This window comes from Pleurodeles waltl, chromosome 3_1 (genome assembly GCF_031143425.1).
Source record: "Pleurodeles waltl isolate 20211129_DDA chromosome 3_1, aPleWal1.hap1.20221129, whole genome shotgun sequence".
NCBI lineage: Eukaryota > Metazoa > Chordata > Amphibia > Caudata > Salamandridae > Pleurodeles > Pleurodeles waltl.
Window position 1 is genome coordinate 291,240,138 of NC_090440.1, and position 17,446 is coordinate 291,257,583.

At 45.2% G+C, this 17,446-nt stretch overlaps 1 protein-coding gene across 4 annotated transcripts in view; it reads left to right on the plus strand.

The window, feature by feature from the left end:
* The window catches only part of CCPG1 (cell cycle progression 1), a 135,031-nt gene that overhangs the window by 20,924 nt on the left and 96,661 nt on the right, over positions 1 to 17,446 (plus strand). For all 4 annotated transcript variants that reach the window (XM_069222433.1, XM_069222431.1, XM_069222434.1 and 1 more), the window contains one exon: positions 14,034 to 14,102. In XM_069222433.1, coding sequence (XP_069078534.1) covers positions 14,043 to 14,102 — 60 coding nt within the window. In that variant the 5' untranslated portion in view covers positions 14,034 to 14,042. The remainder of the gene's footprint in view (positions 1 to 14,033; positions 14,103 to 17,446) is intronic.

Genomic DNA, 17,446 nt, shown 5'->3' on the forward strand with positions numbered 1-17,446 from the left:
CACCTATAAAAGCAAATAATATTGGTAGGACAAAAAAAAGTTATAAACCGCATAGATTAGGAACCAGGACATAAAATTAATATTTGCCCAGCCCCATTACTAGATATTAAAACAGAAAATGTTCTGATATGTACTTCTTATTCTCCTATTCTGTGAAGGTATCAGTTTTTTTTTTTACACTAGCGCTTCGCTTGGTGGTGGTTGCAACTGAGTGATTATTGTTAGAACCACATTTCTATAGAAAAGCATCTTTTGGTGTGCTGATAAAATTGGCACCAGTTGACGAATCTTCATGAAACTTTCCAAAAAAGGTTCATCCACCTCCGCTGCTTTCTGTAATATTTTGAGGTGAGCTGGCGGAAGCAAATTAGTATTCTCTGCCTGCAGTAGCAGGGGCAGGGAGGTTAAGCTCTCCCAGCCTGCACACTTTCAGCAGGGAAATGCAGTGTCCTGGGAATGGGGGGGTTACTGGGCACTGCTGTCACCGGCACTGGCCCCGGGAGATTGGGTCAGTGGACCGGCTCCCACCAGTCGTCCTCATCTAGATCACTTATGTCTGTTTCCCTGCCTGATCTAGAGCCCTGTAAGGGATCTGGGCTCTAAGAAGAATGGAGCAGGCTTTGGCACAGAAGTAGCTGTATTAAAAGTTACAGAATTAATCAGGACCAATCTTGACCTAGATAAAAAAGCTGTACCTTTTCTGCTTGCTCTCTCGGCCGAGTTTGACATGGTATCTTCTGAGATCCTCTTGGAGAGAGACTATCTTGGCGTGATTGCGAATAAAGCCTGGTTATGTCTTACATTCTTTTTAATAGCGAACAAGCATTCCACTTATTCCTTTACATCTTGAGTTACAGGAAATTGAGATGTGGCATACTGCAGGGTTCAGCTTTAAGCCCCACATTGTTCACCACTTATATGGTACTGTTGAGAAGTTGGGCCTGGGAGTTTTAATATTGTCTTATGCTGATGACACAGTTGACTCTCCTTTCAGCAGCTTGATAGTAGTATATTTTCAAGGCTGTCTTAGGGATGTTGTCAATTGGTTGCACAGTAGCTGTCTGAAGCTGAATTCAGATAATTCAGAGATTCTGTTATTTGGTGCTTCTTCACTGTTTATAGCTCCAGCAATAGGGAGTTGTGGCGGTCTCCAAAGAGTATTAGTTGCTTTGCCCAATAATAAAGCAGTAGGTCAGGGGCATCTAGGCAACATACGTAAGGAGGGAGAATTTAGTGTATGAAACCTTAGTGATCTTGCCTGGCCAGAGAAACTTAAAGCTCGGTGTCTCTAAATCTTGAAATAACTTTGTCTGAAGTATGTATGGGTAATTTTGTAGTACATAAAAAAAGTGCGGAAGAACCATTGTCTTGCCCAGCACGACTTGCCTCATGAAATTCATGGGTATCAAGTCCCAAGATTCCAGATCCAATCAAGTGTGATTTAGAATGGGAGTGATATTTGCATTTCAGGCTGCTTGTTAATCAAGTCTGTCTGTCAATAAAGTGTAATATGCACGCTGAACTATTGAAACAGACCACCTGTCATATTGCATTGGCACCCGAGCGAAGTATAGGTCGCTTATCCTTCAGTTATTTAATATGTAATTCTTCTCTGTTGGAAAGTGGGTCATTAGTTGTGTGGCCTGCACAAGTGATGGATCTGCACACGACCACCACTGGGAACCAAACACCCCATTGTAGGGCTTGACTCTCATAGGGTAGCATTGCTGAGCAGTCTAAGTCTTACTCAAGGGAGGTGCTGTGGGCTAGTAATCCCCACACACTGGGGGCACCTACCGGAGTAGCAACAGAGCCCCACGTGCTTAGCTGCTTGCTCTGAAATAGGTCAAAGGTCACCGACCTTCGTCTTTGGATATCTCTGGCCCCCAAGGGCCGATGTGGGAGGTTCTGGTGTAGTTTCACTCCTGGTGACGAGCCCTTGCCACCAGGAGCACTCTCCTTAGGCCTCCTGGCCTGCTAGGATCCCCGATGATACGGGGCCACTCCCACTGACTCCCTGCACTAGCCTTTGCTCTGGGTGCCCTCCTTTTCTTCTGGGCTGCGCTCCCTCCTTGCGCCAGCCCAGTCTCCCCCAACTAGTCCTCAGGAGGAGTAAGGGGGCCAGCACCTCACTGGTTCTGAAGTTGTTCAGGGACAGAGTCCCTGCCCCAGTGGGTGGTCAGGGGGTTCTTCTTTCCAGTTGTCCATGATGCCTATCTGTAGTCCCAGTGTCCAGCAGTGAAGCACACCCTAAAAAGAGAGAGCTCTCCCCTGTGCAGAACCTTTTAAGTGTGGGTGGAAATGTCCAGCAGACCTGCACCTCTGGCCAATCCAGACGTGCCACATCACTTCCTTGCCCCTGTCCCCTCCTTCCTGCAGAGCCTTCTGGGATAGCTTCAAAACGGGGTCGTCCCGGAGCTTGGGCCACATGTGGTCTGAAACTCAGCCCCCCCTTCTTAGCATTCCTTTCAGGGCTTCTCAGCCCATTTCCTGGCAGGGGCTGACAGCTGGCTGATGGATGCAGGGCCCTGCTCAGGCAGCTGGACAGAGCAGTAAAATTGACCCTAATCCTGCGCTGAGTAAGAGAAAGATGACATTCCTGGATGACCCATAAATTGTACAACTATGCTTTTGTAACCTACTGCATCATTCTTTTCATACAGGTTACAGTGTACATTGGTGCAACTCTGGTCTCTGTGGGCCCTAGGGGGACCGGAGTTAGGCTCTAGGCCACTCTTTCCTATTGACATTGAATGGAGTGTCCATAAAGTGAAAATACAGTAAGCACACAGATGTTGGCAAGGACTGGAGTGTACCTACGGTAAAAATTCAGTTCACTGACTATCTCTCCCCTGGCTGCACCCATCTCATGACATGAGGCCTACTCCAGGTCACCACTCATTCTGCATAGTACCTTCTGTGCCAGGCTCCCTGAATGCAGTTTTTGGGCTGCGCATGCCAGAATCCCTCCCTGCACAGCCCTTACATGGGTGCACACATGTCCTGTGTAGCCTGCCCCGAGCCTCATACTCTTGCTGCGCCACAGCAGCCTTTCTTCAGCAAGGCTGCACTGGGGGTCACTTGCTTTCTTGCTGAGAGTCCTTACTTGGTAACTGGTGCCAAATCCAGTTCCTGGGCCCTCGCAAGTGAGCTTTTGTGAAACTAAGAAGAAACTAAGCACATTGACTCCAGAGCGACTTCGGACTGGTGCTGCTCTCAGACTCTGTGCCGCCGCCTGCACTGGAGCTGTGGTCTCCACTGAGCGCAACAACTGCGAACTGCAACACAGGCCCGCCGCCGCAGTTCTTCTGAAGTCCCGCCACAGCTTGAGTTCCGAGTGCCATGTCAAGGACATCCGTGACACCCAACTCTGCTGCAACACCTGGGCCGCGTGGTGTGATTCTGACAAAGCAAAGTTGACGCCTCGCTTCTTGACCTGCTGGATTCATCGACTCACCGGGTCATAAGGAACAGACGTCTCGCCACCAATTTCGCGTCACCTCCTCTGCAACTGTAAGGAACCAATGCCTCACTTCCCCTGCCTGGCAGTAAGGAACCAACGCCTCACCTCCCCAGTAGCAGTAAGGAATCAACGCACACCTCACCTCCTCGACTCTGTGTAACATCTTTGTTTCCTCATCGTTTTCCAAGATACTGGTTCCTGGGGTCCGTGTGACTCTGTGACTGGCCCACCCTCCCTTGCAAGTGGTGCCAGGCTGTTGAGAATGACTCCGTCAAGACGCTGTGATAGCCCCAGTTGGAACTATTGTGTTTCTAAGCGCTTTACTAAGATTTAATCTTTGAAAATGTGTATGTTGGATTCTTGTTGGTCTTGTTTTATTCCGATAAATATTGGCTATTTTTCTAAACTGGTGTGGAGTACTTTTGTGGTGTTTTCAGTGCGTATGTGTGTGTGTAAATACTTTACACATTGCCTCTGAGATAAGCCTGCCTGCTCATGCCAAGCTACCAAGGGGGTGAGCAGGGGTTATCCTAGCTGTGTGGCTCCCTGACTAGAGGGAGGGTCCCTACTTGGACAGGGTGCAAACCTCTGCCAACTAGAGACTCCATTTCTAACATTTACTATAAAAGGCTTGCTTTCAATTTGTTGGTATCATTTTCACTCTTGCTTGCTCCCTCCTAATTTGCTAGTGTGTGCCAGGTATCACTTCCTTTTCTTTGTGTCGTGCATGGACCAAGCACAGATTAATTCATCCATGTCTTACCACAGCTGACACTGTGAATAAGGTACTATTTCTTTCACTGCTGCATTTCAGGAGATGTATTTTTAAATTGTGAGTTCAGAGACCCCAAACTCCTGATTGCCATCTGCTCCCAATGGGGAAGTTACATCCGAAGGATATTTCAAGGCAATCCCCATGTTACCCTGTGGAAGAGATAGGCCTTGCGACCCTGAAAAGTGAATGTAGCAGTATTTCACTATCAGGCATGTAAAACAGACCAGTACATGTCCTACCTTTTAAATACACTGCACCCTGCCCACGTGGCTGCCTTGGGCCTACCTTAGGGGTGACTAACAATCCCCCTCCAAGCAGACAGCACATGGACTGTAGACAGGCAACACTGTAAAAAGTGCAGCAGTGAAAGAAATAGTACCTGAATCACAGAGCGAGCAATGAACGGACACTACTTAAGATGATTTAACCTGTGCTTGGTTTAAGCTCCACACAAATAAATGGAAATGATGCCTGGCTCATTTTGGCCAGTTAGGAGTGAGCAAGTGAAAAGTGACAATGATGCCAATGAATGGTAAGGAATGTGTGGGCTCCAAGCCCTTTATAGTAAACAATACCCATCCCAGTAGACAGTGCATGCAAAGTAAATCCTGTAAGCACTAAACTAGCACAACTGTGGCTATTCTGTATTTATTGTGTGCCATCCATGTTTTGGATGGCCAGCTACAGTATCTTGTCCATTGCTCTCAGGGCTTAGCAGAGGACCCTCCTTCATCCTCTCACACAGAGGAGTTATCTGTATTGTTGGCATGATGTCTAGAGTTGGTCATACCCGCCTGGAATAAAGCCCCTGCTGGTGACATCAGCTATGAGCAAGATATCCCTCAGCACACTTCCCATGGCCTAGACAACCTCTACCCTTCTCGGTTCAAAGGGAGACGTTCTTCTACTTAATCTCAATGTTGATCTGAGGAGTCAAAGAACAAACAACGCTTTGTATTGATTGAGAACTTTTAGCCTTACAGGTTAAAGGGTCTTACATATGTCTTCCATCATACTTAGCTTGTGTTTTAAGTGTTCAGAGGATCTCCTTTGTTTTTGGACTAGGCAGGTGTAGTCTGGGAAAACAAGTTCACTTACTGGTCAAATATTGCAGTCTCTGTAATTGAAGATGCGGTCGATTAGGATGTGTTTGGGGGGGGCACCATGAGGGGGTCATTGCACAAGTGCCAATGTACCCATTCCACTTGAATCATGGGGATATTCTGTCTGTCAGGCGGGAGGAAGGAGCAGAGACATATTTCAAAGAACAATTCTGGATGTGGACCCTCCACTCCCACCAGAAAACCAGTCAGACAGATTGTTGCACCTTGCGCTACCTTCTGTTTCCCTCACTGACCTCTGGAGCTTCCTGATCATCTGGCATAGTGTGGAGACATTGTCCTCCAGTGTAGATATGCATCCTTCTGCTTCGGTAACTCTGGAAGTAGTATTGTGGAGGTCTTAGCAGAAGAGCTCCATGTCCACCCCCCCCCCCAACTGTAGTCTGATGTTGGTGGTAGAAACCGTGCTGTCTGTAAGGTCTAAGACTTCTTTGTCTTGTGCATAACTCCACTGGGTAGAAAATTAGTAAATGTTTCCTTTTTTTTTTTTTTGTGGGGGTCTTTTCTTTCCCCATCTTCTCAGTCTTGTTTGGTCTGGTGTGGACTACGTACACGGATTTGGGAGGTGAGAAAGTGACTCCGGCACTCCTGTCCTGCCTGATCGACCCCCAACATTGGGCCTGCACAAGCAACCCCATCCCAGGTGTTGTCAGTTCCCCCAATGGATGTAGGTCTGCCCCTGATGGCAGTGAAGCCCACCACGAAGGCCTCACTTTTCCAACGGCCTCTAGCAGCCAGTGACAGTATAGAGTCATTATGGTGTGGCACCCACAGTATTCAAGGAGGGTATCTACACTTATGCTCACTGCCTTGGAGTGTCTATTTAGTCTTAGTCAAGGAGGAGACTAAGGTCGGGCCCCATTCACAAGAAAGTCTCATACTGCGATGGAAATCAGCCTACCATATCAGAAAGGCTCACTAGAAAGCCTCTCCAAAGGATTACTCTGGCACAGAGGCCACTGCAACCACAGGCCGGCCCCCCTCTCAGCAGGACTCCATCATTGGTGGCCGTCGCTTGCCTGGCTTTAGAACGATCAAGGCACATTCAGGTCCACAGTACTTCAGTCCTACCGCCATCTTGGAAATGATGTGCATTGCAAGACTCCATGACTTTCCTCCATCGTGCAGGCTCCTCTAATGACATCCTCTTTGATAATCGGGTTGCCTTAGTGCACCTAAGCAGATCTTGTGCTTGAACTGTACGTTTCGTCCATGTGAACAGGATGATGCAGGTTCTTGGGCACCAGGGCAGAATGTTGGCAGACTGCATCCCCCATCTTCCTTCATCTTGAGGCCACGCCCCTCCACCTAGTATAAATCTTTTCTGATACTTGGGCATCTATTAGTAATTGTATCAGATACTAAATCCCCCCCCGTTTCACTGTGTAAGATATATTTTGTTCTGTGTCTGTGAGTTAGAGGATGTCCCTCTAGATTGAACCTGTTCCCTTCTGTTTTAAAGGTCTTCTATTTATGCCAAAGGTGGAAATCCAAAAGTCTTGATCTTAAAGACTTGTAATATATTAATGTACAGACAGTACTATTTAGCTTTGGAATATCATTAAGGAATGTGGGTCAGCAGCACTGTTCCTTTGGCATTAGGGTGCTCTTTTTTTATTTGACATTAGTGTAGTAAGTGTTGTGATCTTCATTCAAACATGAATGGAAACTTCTGCGGTAGGTTCACTTTCCATTTACTAAGCAGATGAAATCCAATGCCTGGCAAGCCAGACACAAATAGCTTCTTACTCTTCACTCAACCGCTCTGGAACCTTTACATGTCCTAAGGCTTACATAGTCACGTTTCATTTGATTGAAAGATGCCACAGCTACATACATATTAGGTTGCAATAGTATTACCCAGCATGAGAGAAGAGCCCAGATTGGTCTGAGCATGCTGGTTTGGAGCTCAGTCAGGACCTGGGAGCCTGTGCCTGTTCTCTACTTGGCTGTGCAACACAGCTTGGGTTGGAGAAACCTAAGTGCACATGTCAATTCGGCTGTGCTGACACAGCTGTCCAAACCGACATGCAGGCTCTCAGTGCACACCACTCCTCCTCCTTGCTGCTGTCCGTCAGGATGGCCCGCCCCACCCTAGACTCGACTTTTGTGATGAAAAATAAAATAACATTGTTTCATTATCATTTTATTTTTTATGCTTGCCCTGCTGAGAGAGCAGTGGGTTGACACTCCTCCACCCTCACAGAGGAGCTGCCGCTGCTATCTCACCTAGCCTACTGCAACATCCTCTACCTAGGTTGCAAGAAATCAATCCTAAAGAGGTTACAGTCGGTCCCATATCTGGTGGCCAGATTGCTGTTTTCCCTCCCTAAGTTTTGCTCAGTTTTTGGGCTTCTTCGCAAGCTCCATTGGCTGCCGATGAGAGTCAAATTTAATTTAAAGCCCTTAGTATGGTGCATAGGATTATGCATGCACTAGGTGCTCCTATCATGTCTTATCTAATACGGCCTTATCTTCCAAACAGAGCACTCTGCTCGGTCGAGCTAAATTTGAGTGTGTCTCTGTGTTTCCTTCAGAAAAGAACTGGCAGCTCCTTTCGATTTTCAGCTCCGGTCCGCTGGAACAGTCTGCCCCTCGACTAAGAAATACCCTGAACCTTTTTTGATTTCAGGTAAAAGCTCAAAACCTGGCTTTTCATTTATTAGTAAGCCCTGTTTCCCCTTCTTCTGCTTTCTTTCTTTTTTTTTTTATTATATATATTTTTTATAAATTTTTCATGTAGCAACTGCTTTGACATACGTTACAAGAACTGCACTTGTTTCATTGTAGAAATATTTCGAACATGTCATTGTCTGCTTATGTGTATCTTGTCATTATTTCTACTAACGGATTTTGTCTACATATATCAGCTAGTTAAGGCAAAAAAGTGAGGAAAAAGAAAGAAAAAAGAGAGAACCATATTCTTCCAGGTTTCAGGCACCAAAACATCATTGATATAATCATTGCTATTTGTTGACAACATGTCTAACATCAAAACAGTGGTTTCCATCTAAACTATCTGATTATTAATACTAGTTGGTGATTCTATCGTGTGTCCGCTACTTAAAGTTTGTCCAGTATAAGTACATGAAACGTCATTTGATATCGCTGGGTCTTACTGAGCATGAATGTCCAATACTGAGACATTGATCTGTGTCTCCCTTAGGACTAATCTCCGGGAGGACACTCATCGTTCTTAACTTCAGTTTTTACCACAAAAGCATCCTAACTTTCCCCACCTTGTATTGGTACCCCTTTCAATGTCATAGTTGAATAGTAAGCAGCTTCAGCTCGTGTCCATGGCAAGAGTATTCTTAGCCACTCCCTCGCCTCTGGAGCAGTCGGTGCTTTCCAGTGCATTGCTATTTGACTTTTAAATAAGATTAAAACTAAATCAATGAATCTGTGGGTGTGTTTGGCCTTCGGATTGCGTGTTCGGATCCCCAGAATGCAGGATTCCGGTCTAAGTGCTAAGGTGTGTTCCATAAACTCATTAATGGCTTTTTCTATCATTTCCCAAGCATGTTGAAAAATAAGGCAGTCCCATGTCATATGATAGAAATTCGCCCCAGTAAATGTACATCGGGGCATGTTAAGCTGCAGCTGGAAACGTGTGCTATTCTATGGGCATGTAAGTACGTGTGATGCAAGTAATTAAATTGTGTGTAACGAAAGCGTGCATTGCAAGAGACATCCTTTATCTGTTTCAGCACCTGTGTCCGTAGACCATCAGTTAACGGAGCAGCCAATACCGCATCCCATCTTGCCCACGCTTATGTACACCCTTTGGCTGCTGTACCCTGTAGCACCGGGTAAATGATGGTCTGATGATGGTCTAAATGATTGCTCACAAATGGGGGCAACAGGTGCTCAAAGTGTGCAGTGAGCAAGGAAGCTCCTTATTATCCTCCCCCATGTAGTTAGTAACCATTGTTGCAGCGCATAGTATGTTAGGGAATGACCAATAGGGATCTTGAATTTGTCTTGGTGTTCTTGAAATGATAGGAGGGTGCTGTTCTTGTATAGATCTCCTAACGTTGAGAGACCCTTTGTTTTCCATAGTTCCACCATAGTTCAGCTGGGCACGGTGACCAGGCCCGGCATCTGCCATAGGGAGTCTTAGGGGGAGTATGGTGGTGATTTACCACGTCCTACGACATATTTCACCCAGCACATGTGAGCTACCCGTTTATGTCTACATTCCACAATCTGATATGGTCTCGGGGACAACAACCAGGAATACATCGGGACACCATTGAGGACTCTGGATCCATTGTCTCTCCGAAGAATCTTCAGACCCCAGTCACCACCTTGGCCATTGCAGTTGGGCCGCTATATAGTTCTGTTCATAATTGAGCGCCCCCAGGCTCCCTTCTAGTTCTGGTGTTTGTATTACTGACAAAGTGATTTGTCGCCTGCCAACCCCCCAGATCAATTCTGTTAGTATACTATGCACTTCTCTAAATAAGGCTCTAGGCAAGTAAAGTGGGAGAGCTGCAAAATAATATAGTAGCTGAGGTAATACTAGCATCTTAGCTATTGCAATTTGCCCCACAGAGGTCCATGGCAGAGAGGTCCAAAAGGACAAGGATTTACGTATTCCCTTTAGGGCTTTGTTAAAATGGCCCTCTCTGAGGTCATTTGGATCATGATAAATCTGCATTCCTAAGTATTTAAAAGTGTCATGACACCATCTCAGGCGATAATTAGGAAGAAGATCTTGTTCCAGCACAGGAACTGGACTAGCGGTAGATACATGATTTATCCCAATTAACTTGCAACCCCAACATCTCCCCAAAACACTCCATCAAAGTCATTAAGCGCAGAAGCGTAGAGCGGGCATTGCGCAGGATTACCAACACATCATTCACATACAGGGAAATTACATTGGACTCCCCATGGATTGGGCTTTCATGCCAGAGGTTCCATAGCAAGAGCAAACAATAGTGGTGACAAAGGGCATCCCTGTCTAGTACCACTATTAACAGTGAAAACATCCATTATGTTAATACCTGTGCGCACCTTCGCCATCGGATCACCATATAGTGTCTTAGCCCAGCTTATAAAACCGGGCCAAAGCCCATCTGCACAAGTGTAGCCCATAGAAATCCCCATTCCAGAGTATCGAAAGCCTTCTCGATATCTAGTGACACTGCACACATCCCATTACTACGCTTGGGCATCACATCAACAAGATGGAGCAACCGCCGAATATTAATGAAGGTATTCCGGCCAGAAATAAAGCCCGATTGGTCCGGGTGTACCATGGTGCTAATTATGGGGAGTAATCTATTGGCCAGTATTTTTCCCAAATATTTTACAGTCCAGATTTAGTAGGGACTGGGGCCTAAAGGAGTGAACATCTAATAGATCTCGGTCAGGTTTAAGTAACACCACTATGAGTGCTTCCCTAAGTGTTCCGGGTAGATGATCCGTCTGTTGTGCCTCATTAAAGGTCTCTAGTAATTTGGGTGGTAATATGGCTGTATATTGTGCATAGTGGTCGACAGGAAGACAGTCAGTCCCGGAAGTCTTGTTCCTGACAATCCTCTGTATTGCCAGTTGAACTTCAGCCAATTGCAGTGGTGCTTCTGTTTCCTCACTATGCGCTGGTAAAAGTGTGGGTAGTGCCAGATCTTTTAAATAGTCACATACCTGTTCCCCCAAGGGGTGGAGGTGTAGCGCTATACAGTAATTGATAGTAGGCTCTAAATGCAGACTTTATGGCCACCTGTGTATTCTCAGTGTGCCCGTCATCTAACTGATCTCTCCGATTGGTTGCCTAGTTCTATCTTCCTTGATTACCCAGACTAATAGTGTATCGGAGCGGTCTCCCTCTGCATGTAGTGTTGCCATTCATCGCCTGAAATCATGTCTTCCCAATCTTGTATCCTCCTCTTTATATTCTCCTCTTGGTTTATGAAACTTCTCCTTCGCTGTAGGTTGGCCCACCGTTTGTCTGTAGAGTTCCCATTTCTGTCTCTAGTTTGGTCACTGCAGTTAGTACTCTCCGAACCCCCCACATAGCCCCCATACAGTGTCCCCTCACCACAGCTTTATGTGCCTCCCATTCTAAGGCCCGGGTCATTGCCGTATTGGGATTATTCTCAAAGTAAGTGGTCAGTATTGTTGAAAGATTCGCCCTGTACTGGAGATCTAATAGAGCTTCTTGCTGGAGCTGCCAGGTGGAAATCGTCAACTGCTCCCTGCCCCATTTCAGTGATAACATTAGTTGGGAATGATCGGATCGCGTGCACGTCAGATATTCAGTCCCCTCAGTTCTTCCTCCCAGTGAATCACTACTTGGGAACAAATCAAGTCTTGTGTGAACATCAAGTACTGGTGGCTAATAAGAATAGTCCCTTACCAAGGGGGTACGCATTCACCAAACATCGCAGAGATGATGTTGTGTCATCCATTCCCGCAATCTGCGCGACACGTAGATACACGCCGATCCCTGTAAAGTGGGAACCGATCTATCCATTAGAATATCAGGTGCACAATTATCATCACTCCCCTGTATACCCGAAATCTGATAGTTTAGTAGCAATACAGGCGTGAGGGTATCAAGGAACGCCATTTCGCCAACATTAAGGGGCATGTATCCCTGCTATCACTAAAGAAGAACCATCAAGGTGTCCCTCTAAGATCACATATCAGCCATCCTGGTCGATCTTTGCTATTCTCGCTACTTAGGGCACGTTGGGAGCGATCCATATCAGCACCCCCCTAACATAAGCAGAGGCAGTAGTGCTATATGTCTGCCCCTCCATCTATTTTGTATTGCAGTAAGCATAGATTGTACAATATGTGTCTCCTGTAATATTGCCACATGTGTATGGTGTCATTTACGATATGACTGTATTTTACATCATTTAGTTATTTTGGCCATCCCTCTTACGTTCACCGTGAGAAACGTATAGGGAGGGGTGTGATTAGTGATGTTTGAGTTTGTGCTCTTGTTGTCCATTAGGGCCACTGGGTAGTGAGAGCAGGGATCCACTGCCATTTCTAAAGCTTGGAGGCCCTATGTCTCTAGAGGTATAATGTAGTGCTCTTATCCTTGTTTCTAACATGTGTTTACGATCCCATATATCACAGTGCATTAAAAGAATTACAGTAAACAGGTAAGAAAGATAGAAGATAGCAGCCATATTTAACTGAACATCCCCACTCGCTGGATAGACTGAGGGTCTCCAGCCTAAATTCCCCCAAGAAACATTAATTGCAAAAAATATTATCTGACTTCCATCAAGTATAAACGCCATCCAATTCTGTTCTTTTTTGGAGGTGTGGCACTTCCCAGTAGGTGCCAGGCCAACTCGCCTGCCCGCCAGTGATCAAAATAATCACTTCAGACCCACATGCTTATTCTCTCCTCCTTGGTTTGTTGTAGTATGCCTTGCACGTCCTCCTCGGATGCTGCTTGCCAGCGTTCCCGCAGCGCCTTCCCCACAGCAGGCTCCACTCCCTCACTCATTCAGGCATAAAAAGCATATGGGTCTGGCAGTTTATTGCGGGAAACTGGAAACTTGGCGGGTGGCCCAGAACTCAGCAACTCACGTCTGTCTCGGCTGCCATGTTGTCACCCCCCCCCCTCTTCTGCCCACTTGGTGAAGTATATTTGCTTGTTGGATAGCACCTGGAAGCCCCATTGCTAGGGCAGCTATACACTCTACACATTTAATTAACATAACTTGAGAAGTTTGTGGTAAGTGTATTAGTGTGGAAAAAGAAAGCGGTGGGAATTTTCAAAGTTAGATTTGCTCAGCTACTGGTACTTGTGGGCAATCATCATTTTAATTGTTTCTCTTATTTCCCACAAGAAAGATGGAATAGTTACCTTTTCTTGGTTAGTTACTTCACCTTTACTAGCTTTTATCCCTTTGTAGTTGATTAAATCTTTTAAAATGTTTTCAAAGATAATATTCTTTAGTAGAAGAAACAGTGAAGACTGAAAAAACAATATTTGTAGTGTGTACAAATTAAATTGAGGGAGGTATTCAGTTTTTATCTTGATATATCTGAACATATGTGTGATTCTTAAAGTTTTGATTCGACTAGAGCATTTTATACGTAGTAAAGAAGATTGTGGAAGGAGACCTATTTCTTCAGTGCCTTCAATCAGTTCAATTTTATTGTATAATCTACATCCTATCATACATTCATACATATTATGATGATCAAAATCACTTGAAAAAGTTATTTGTTTGATTACTTGTACATTTTTTGATTTCTTTTTGTACCCAATCTGATCAGCAGACAGTAGTAGAAAACTGTTTCTGCCCACAAAAAGTGTAATTTTCAATTTGTTTTGTACGTTTTATCAAATGCTATGTCTTGCATTAATATTTATAATAATGATGTTAACTTGATTTTACATAGCACGTCCTGTTGTGCACCGAGATTCAAGCAGATCACAACAAATGTCAGCAGCGAGTGTTGACTAAGCTATATTGTCCTAGTACAGGGCCTGATTGACTATGATTCTTTTGTAAATAGCTATGTCTTACTACCAGCTTAGATTTGACTGTCACATGTTGTTTTTTATAAGTGTAAGACACATGCTTATCTAGCCTACATTGTTTCCAATCTGTAGGGGACTTAAAGCATATTTATTTTTGAGCTTGGTGTATTTTCTTAAAGCTCAGTGTTTTTTCTTTTTGTTTTACAGTATTTAAATATGTCTGGGAACTCAAGTGACAGTGAATCATCCTGTGGTTGGACGATCATTAATAATGAGGTATGTTTACTACAGTAACTCATAGGCAATCAACTTCCAGTGAATTTTATGAAGGTGCATATTGTATTGTTTATTTTATGGAGTAAAAGTGCTGGTCGTTGGAATGTTTTGGTAGCATTTTTAATGTTCTGTTAGTGTTTTTATATCTATGTTTGTTAGCACATGAAATAGGTAGAAAATACACAGAAATGCATTGTTTGTTAATGAATTGATGGCATTGCCCATAAATCAGAAATAACCACTGTCATGATTGAAACTGTTCTCCATTAAATTATTCACAACTGCTTTTGAGAGTAGTCATCTTTTGATTTGAGATGATTACTTTAATGTTTCTCTTGTAGTTCAGCATCTTTTATTATTTTAACCTAGCGATATCAATTGTTTTCCTTCTTTGTATATGTCACAATACATTTTTAAATTGTGTGTGCATTTGAAACACATGTAAGACAAAAAGTTCACAAAATATGCTTGCAAATGACATTTGCATAACTGCAGTGTGTGCGAAGCTTAAGATTTGTCCAGGAAAGGACATGGCTGTGTTTTCATTCATGTCTGGTCTGAGCAGTTTCAAGACAAACTTTGGGGTATGTGCAAAGCAGAGACCTCATTAGACTCCTGTTTGCACTGTAATGCTTCATAGCTACAATCCTGTACAAACTAAACTTTGTCATAACTGTTTATTTTGCACCCCTCTGTTAGGGGTAGCCAAGGAAAATCTGCACGTAAAGGGGCAGGCAGTTAAGGACATTTTCTCAAACTTGGCTTTCATCCCCCATGTGATTCCAGTAGGGTCTCTTTCCCTACAGCCACATGTGTTATGGGAGTCAATGAATAGATGAGTATGCGGCGCACTCCTAAACCTTAGACAGGAGGAACTGATTAGGAAAATTAGGGCAGCTCTAGCTCTCGCTCACCGGAGAAGTTGATGTGCCAACCAGGCTGACCTAGTTGCCATAGCATTTGTAGCCCCAACCGTCCTGGTGTTTTCATGTAGGCTTTTGAGCTTTCTAGGAGCCCAGGGTACCTTCTGAAGAAGATGTCGCTCCTTGCTTTGGTCTCTGGCATTCAGCTTTCTCTTGGAGTCCTCTTGTCTACTGACATACTGGGCTTCTCCTCATGGGCAATCTGTCCTTCTACAGGCAGAGAGTGTAGACTTCAGGTGATGTCCTTCCACCTCTCAGAGAGTGACTGCCAGGCAGAAACCAGCCCTAATCACACAGCACTCCTTTGAGTACTCTGCAGAGCACCCTCTCTTTGGGTATGAAATGACTTGGAACTGGAACAAAGGCCCTCATTATGACTTCGGCAGTCTTTTGGAAAGAACGCTCAAGACTCAGACGCCAAAAGACCGGCAGTGTTGGCGGTCTGAAAGACTGATGTATCAGAACTCACCCCAGGATTTCCACCCATTTAGGGCCTAAATCCGACACCATCGGCCTGACCGATGACGGATGAGAGGCAGTTCCAGCACCGCCACGCCAAAAGGACTCCGCCCGCCGTATTACGAGACGTAATACGGCATGGCGGTTCCTGCGCAGCAGTGCATCGCTGGCAGTGGAAATGCTGACACTCATCCCCTCCCAGACGACCACCTCGCCCAGACGGGTAGTTGCACCGTCCAAAAGGCAGAGGAGCTTTGTGTGCATGTGTGTAGTGTGTGTGTGTATGCGCAGCGATATGGGTGTGCATGTTTGGATGTGTGTGTGTGTGTGTGTGTGTGTGTGTGTGTGTGTGTGTGGAGTGTTTGTGTGTCTGAATAGAAGCAGAGGGGCGGGGTTTGTGTCGGAGTGCGAGTGAGTAGGTGTGTGTATTGGAATGCATGAGGGTAGTGGTGTTTGTATGGGTGAGTGCGAGCGAGTGGGGGTGTATGTCGGAGTGTGTTGATGAGTGGGGGTGCATGTATGTGAAACGAGTGGTGGTGTCTGGATGTATGCGTGCGGTTGGGGGTGCGTGTCTGCAAGTGTGGGGTTATGTGTGTGGATGGGTGGGTGGGGTTTTACAGGTGTGTGGACGTGTGAGGTGTGTGTGTGCTGGTGACAGGAATGGGGATTCCTGTCGCCAGGTGCGTTACCGCCAGGGTTTTCGGGAAGGGTGACCACTGCAGAACGTCTGGCGGTTTGCCGAGCCATAATACCGCTGGCGGTCTTACGGCTGCCTCCAGGCCGGAGGTGCTTACCTCCAGCCCGGCAGTCTGACCACCCTGGCCGTACTGGCGGCATTATGGCGGTTTGGCTTTTGCCAAACCGTCAGACTCGTGATGCGGCAGTCTTTACCACTGGGTCAGCGGCTGTAAGACCGCCACAACTGTAATAAGGGCCAAAGTGTTGTGGCTTAGTTCTCACTATTACACACTTCTTATGCAGGATGTGGATTCACTGTCTCAAACTTAAGAACAGGTTGAGGGTGGTTCTCTTTCATGTGTCCTTCTCAGGCTGCTTTCCAGACACAGCTTTTTTGGAAAGTGATTCTTCTCAGCAGTTAGCACTGTCTCCAAACTCAGTCACCCACGATATGGCACAATGAATTGTGACGCATTTGCACTGGACTGACATACGCTTCTCTGAAGCAGTAATCTGGGATATACAAAATGGTAGGCCCTTATACAATAGAAATTGCAGTTTCACACTTCACCCCTACCATCAACCAAATAGCAGTGCTCAGGAAGAACTGAGCAGTAGCCCCTTGCTAACAAATCCTTCATGGACTTTCTAAAAGTAGCCCTTACTCCATCCTCCTCATTTTGGTGCCTTTATCACTACCCTTCAGCAAAAGGAATACATGTCATCCACTTACAGTGTTTGAGGAAACTGTTGTCATCATCTGGCTTTGTACCATGCTAAACCATGCGCATCTAAGAATGGAACCCACTGCCTTCAGTACCCCCGACTTCCCCGCTCAGCGACTACTACTGCTACTCATGTGATATCATGCTAAAAAAACTAAATTATGGCCATTTAAAGGGAATTGTTGCTTCCTGTTAGCATGTAACATATAGACGTCTTTAATACTTGATACTGGTGGTAAGTATGCAAACACTACTTTTCTACAGAACTTGTAGTTGTGGAAGGCTAATGCCCATAAAGCACACTTTCTTTTGATCACAACATTGTAGCCCTTTTAAGAGTTTGTGTGTTTTTTTACTTTGTGACTCCCTCACGTTACATTGTTGCTAAGTGTCATTTTCACCTTGTACTGCACTACTCTGCTTACATTTTTTGCTAAAGGGTTCCTTAGGTTTCAGAACAATATCCCATTATCTGTGGCATTTAGTTAACATTTAGCATTGTTTAGCATTGTTGTAGTAGTGTAGCCTGGTTTGTTTGTCAATAGAGTTGCTCAATTGG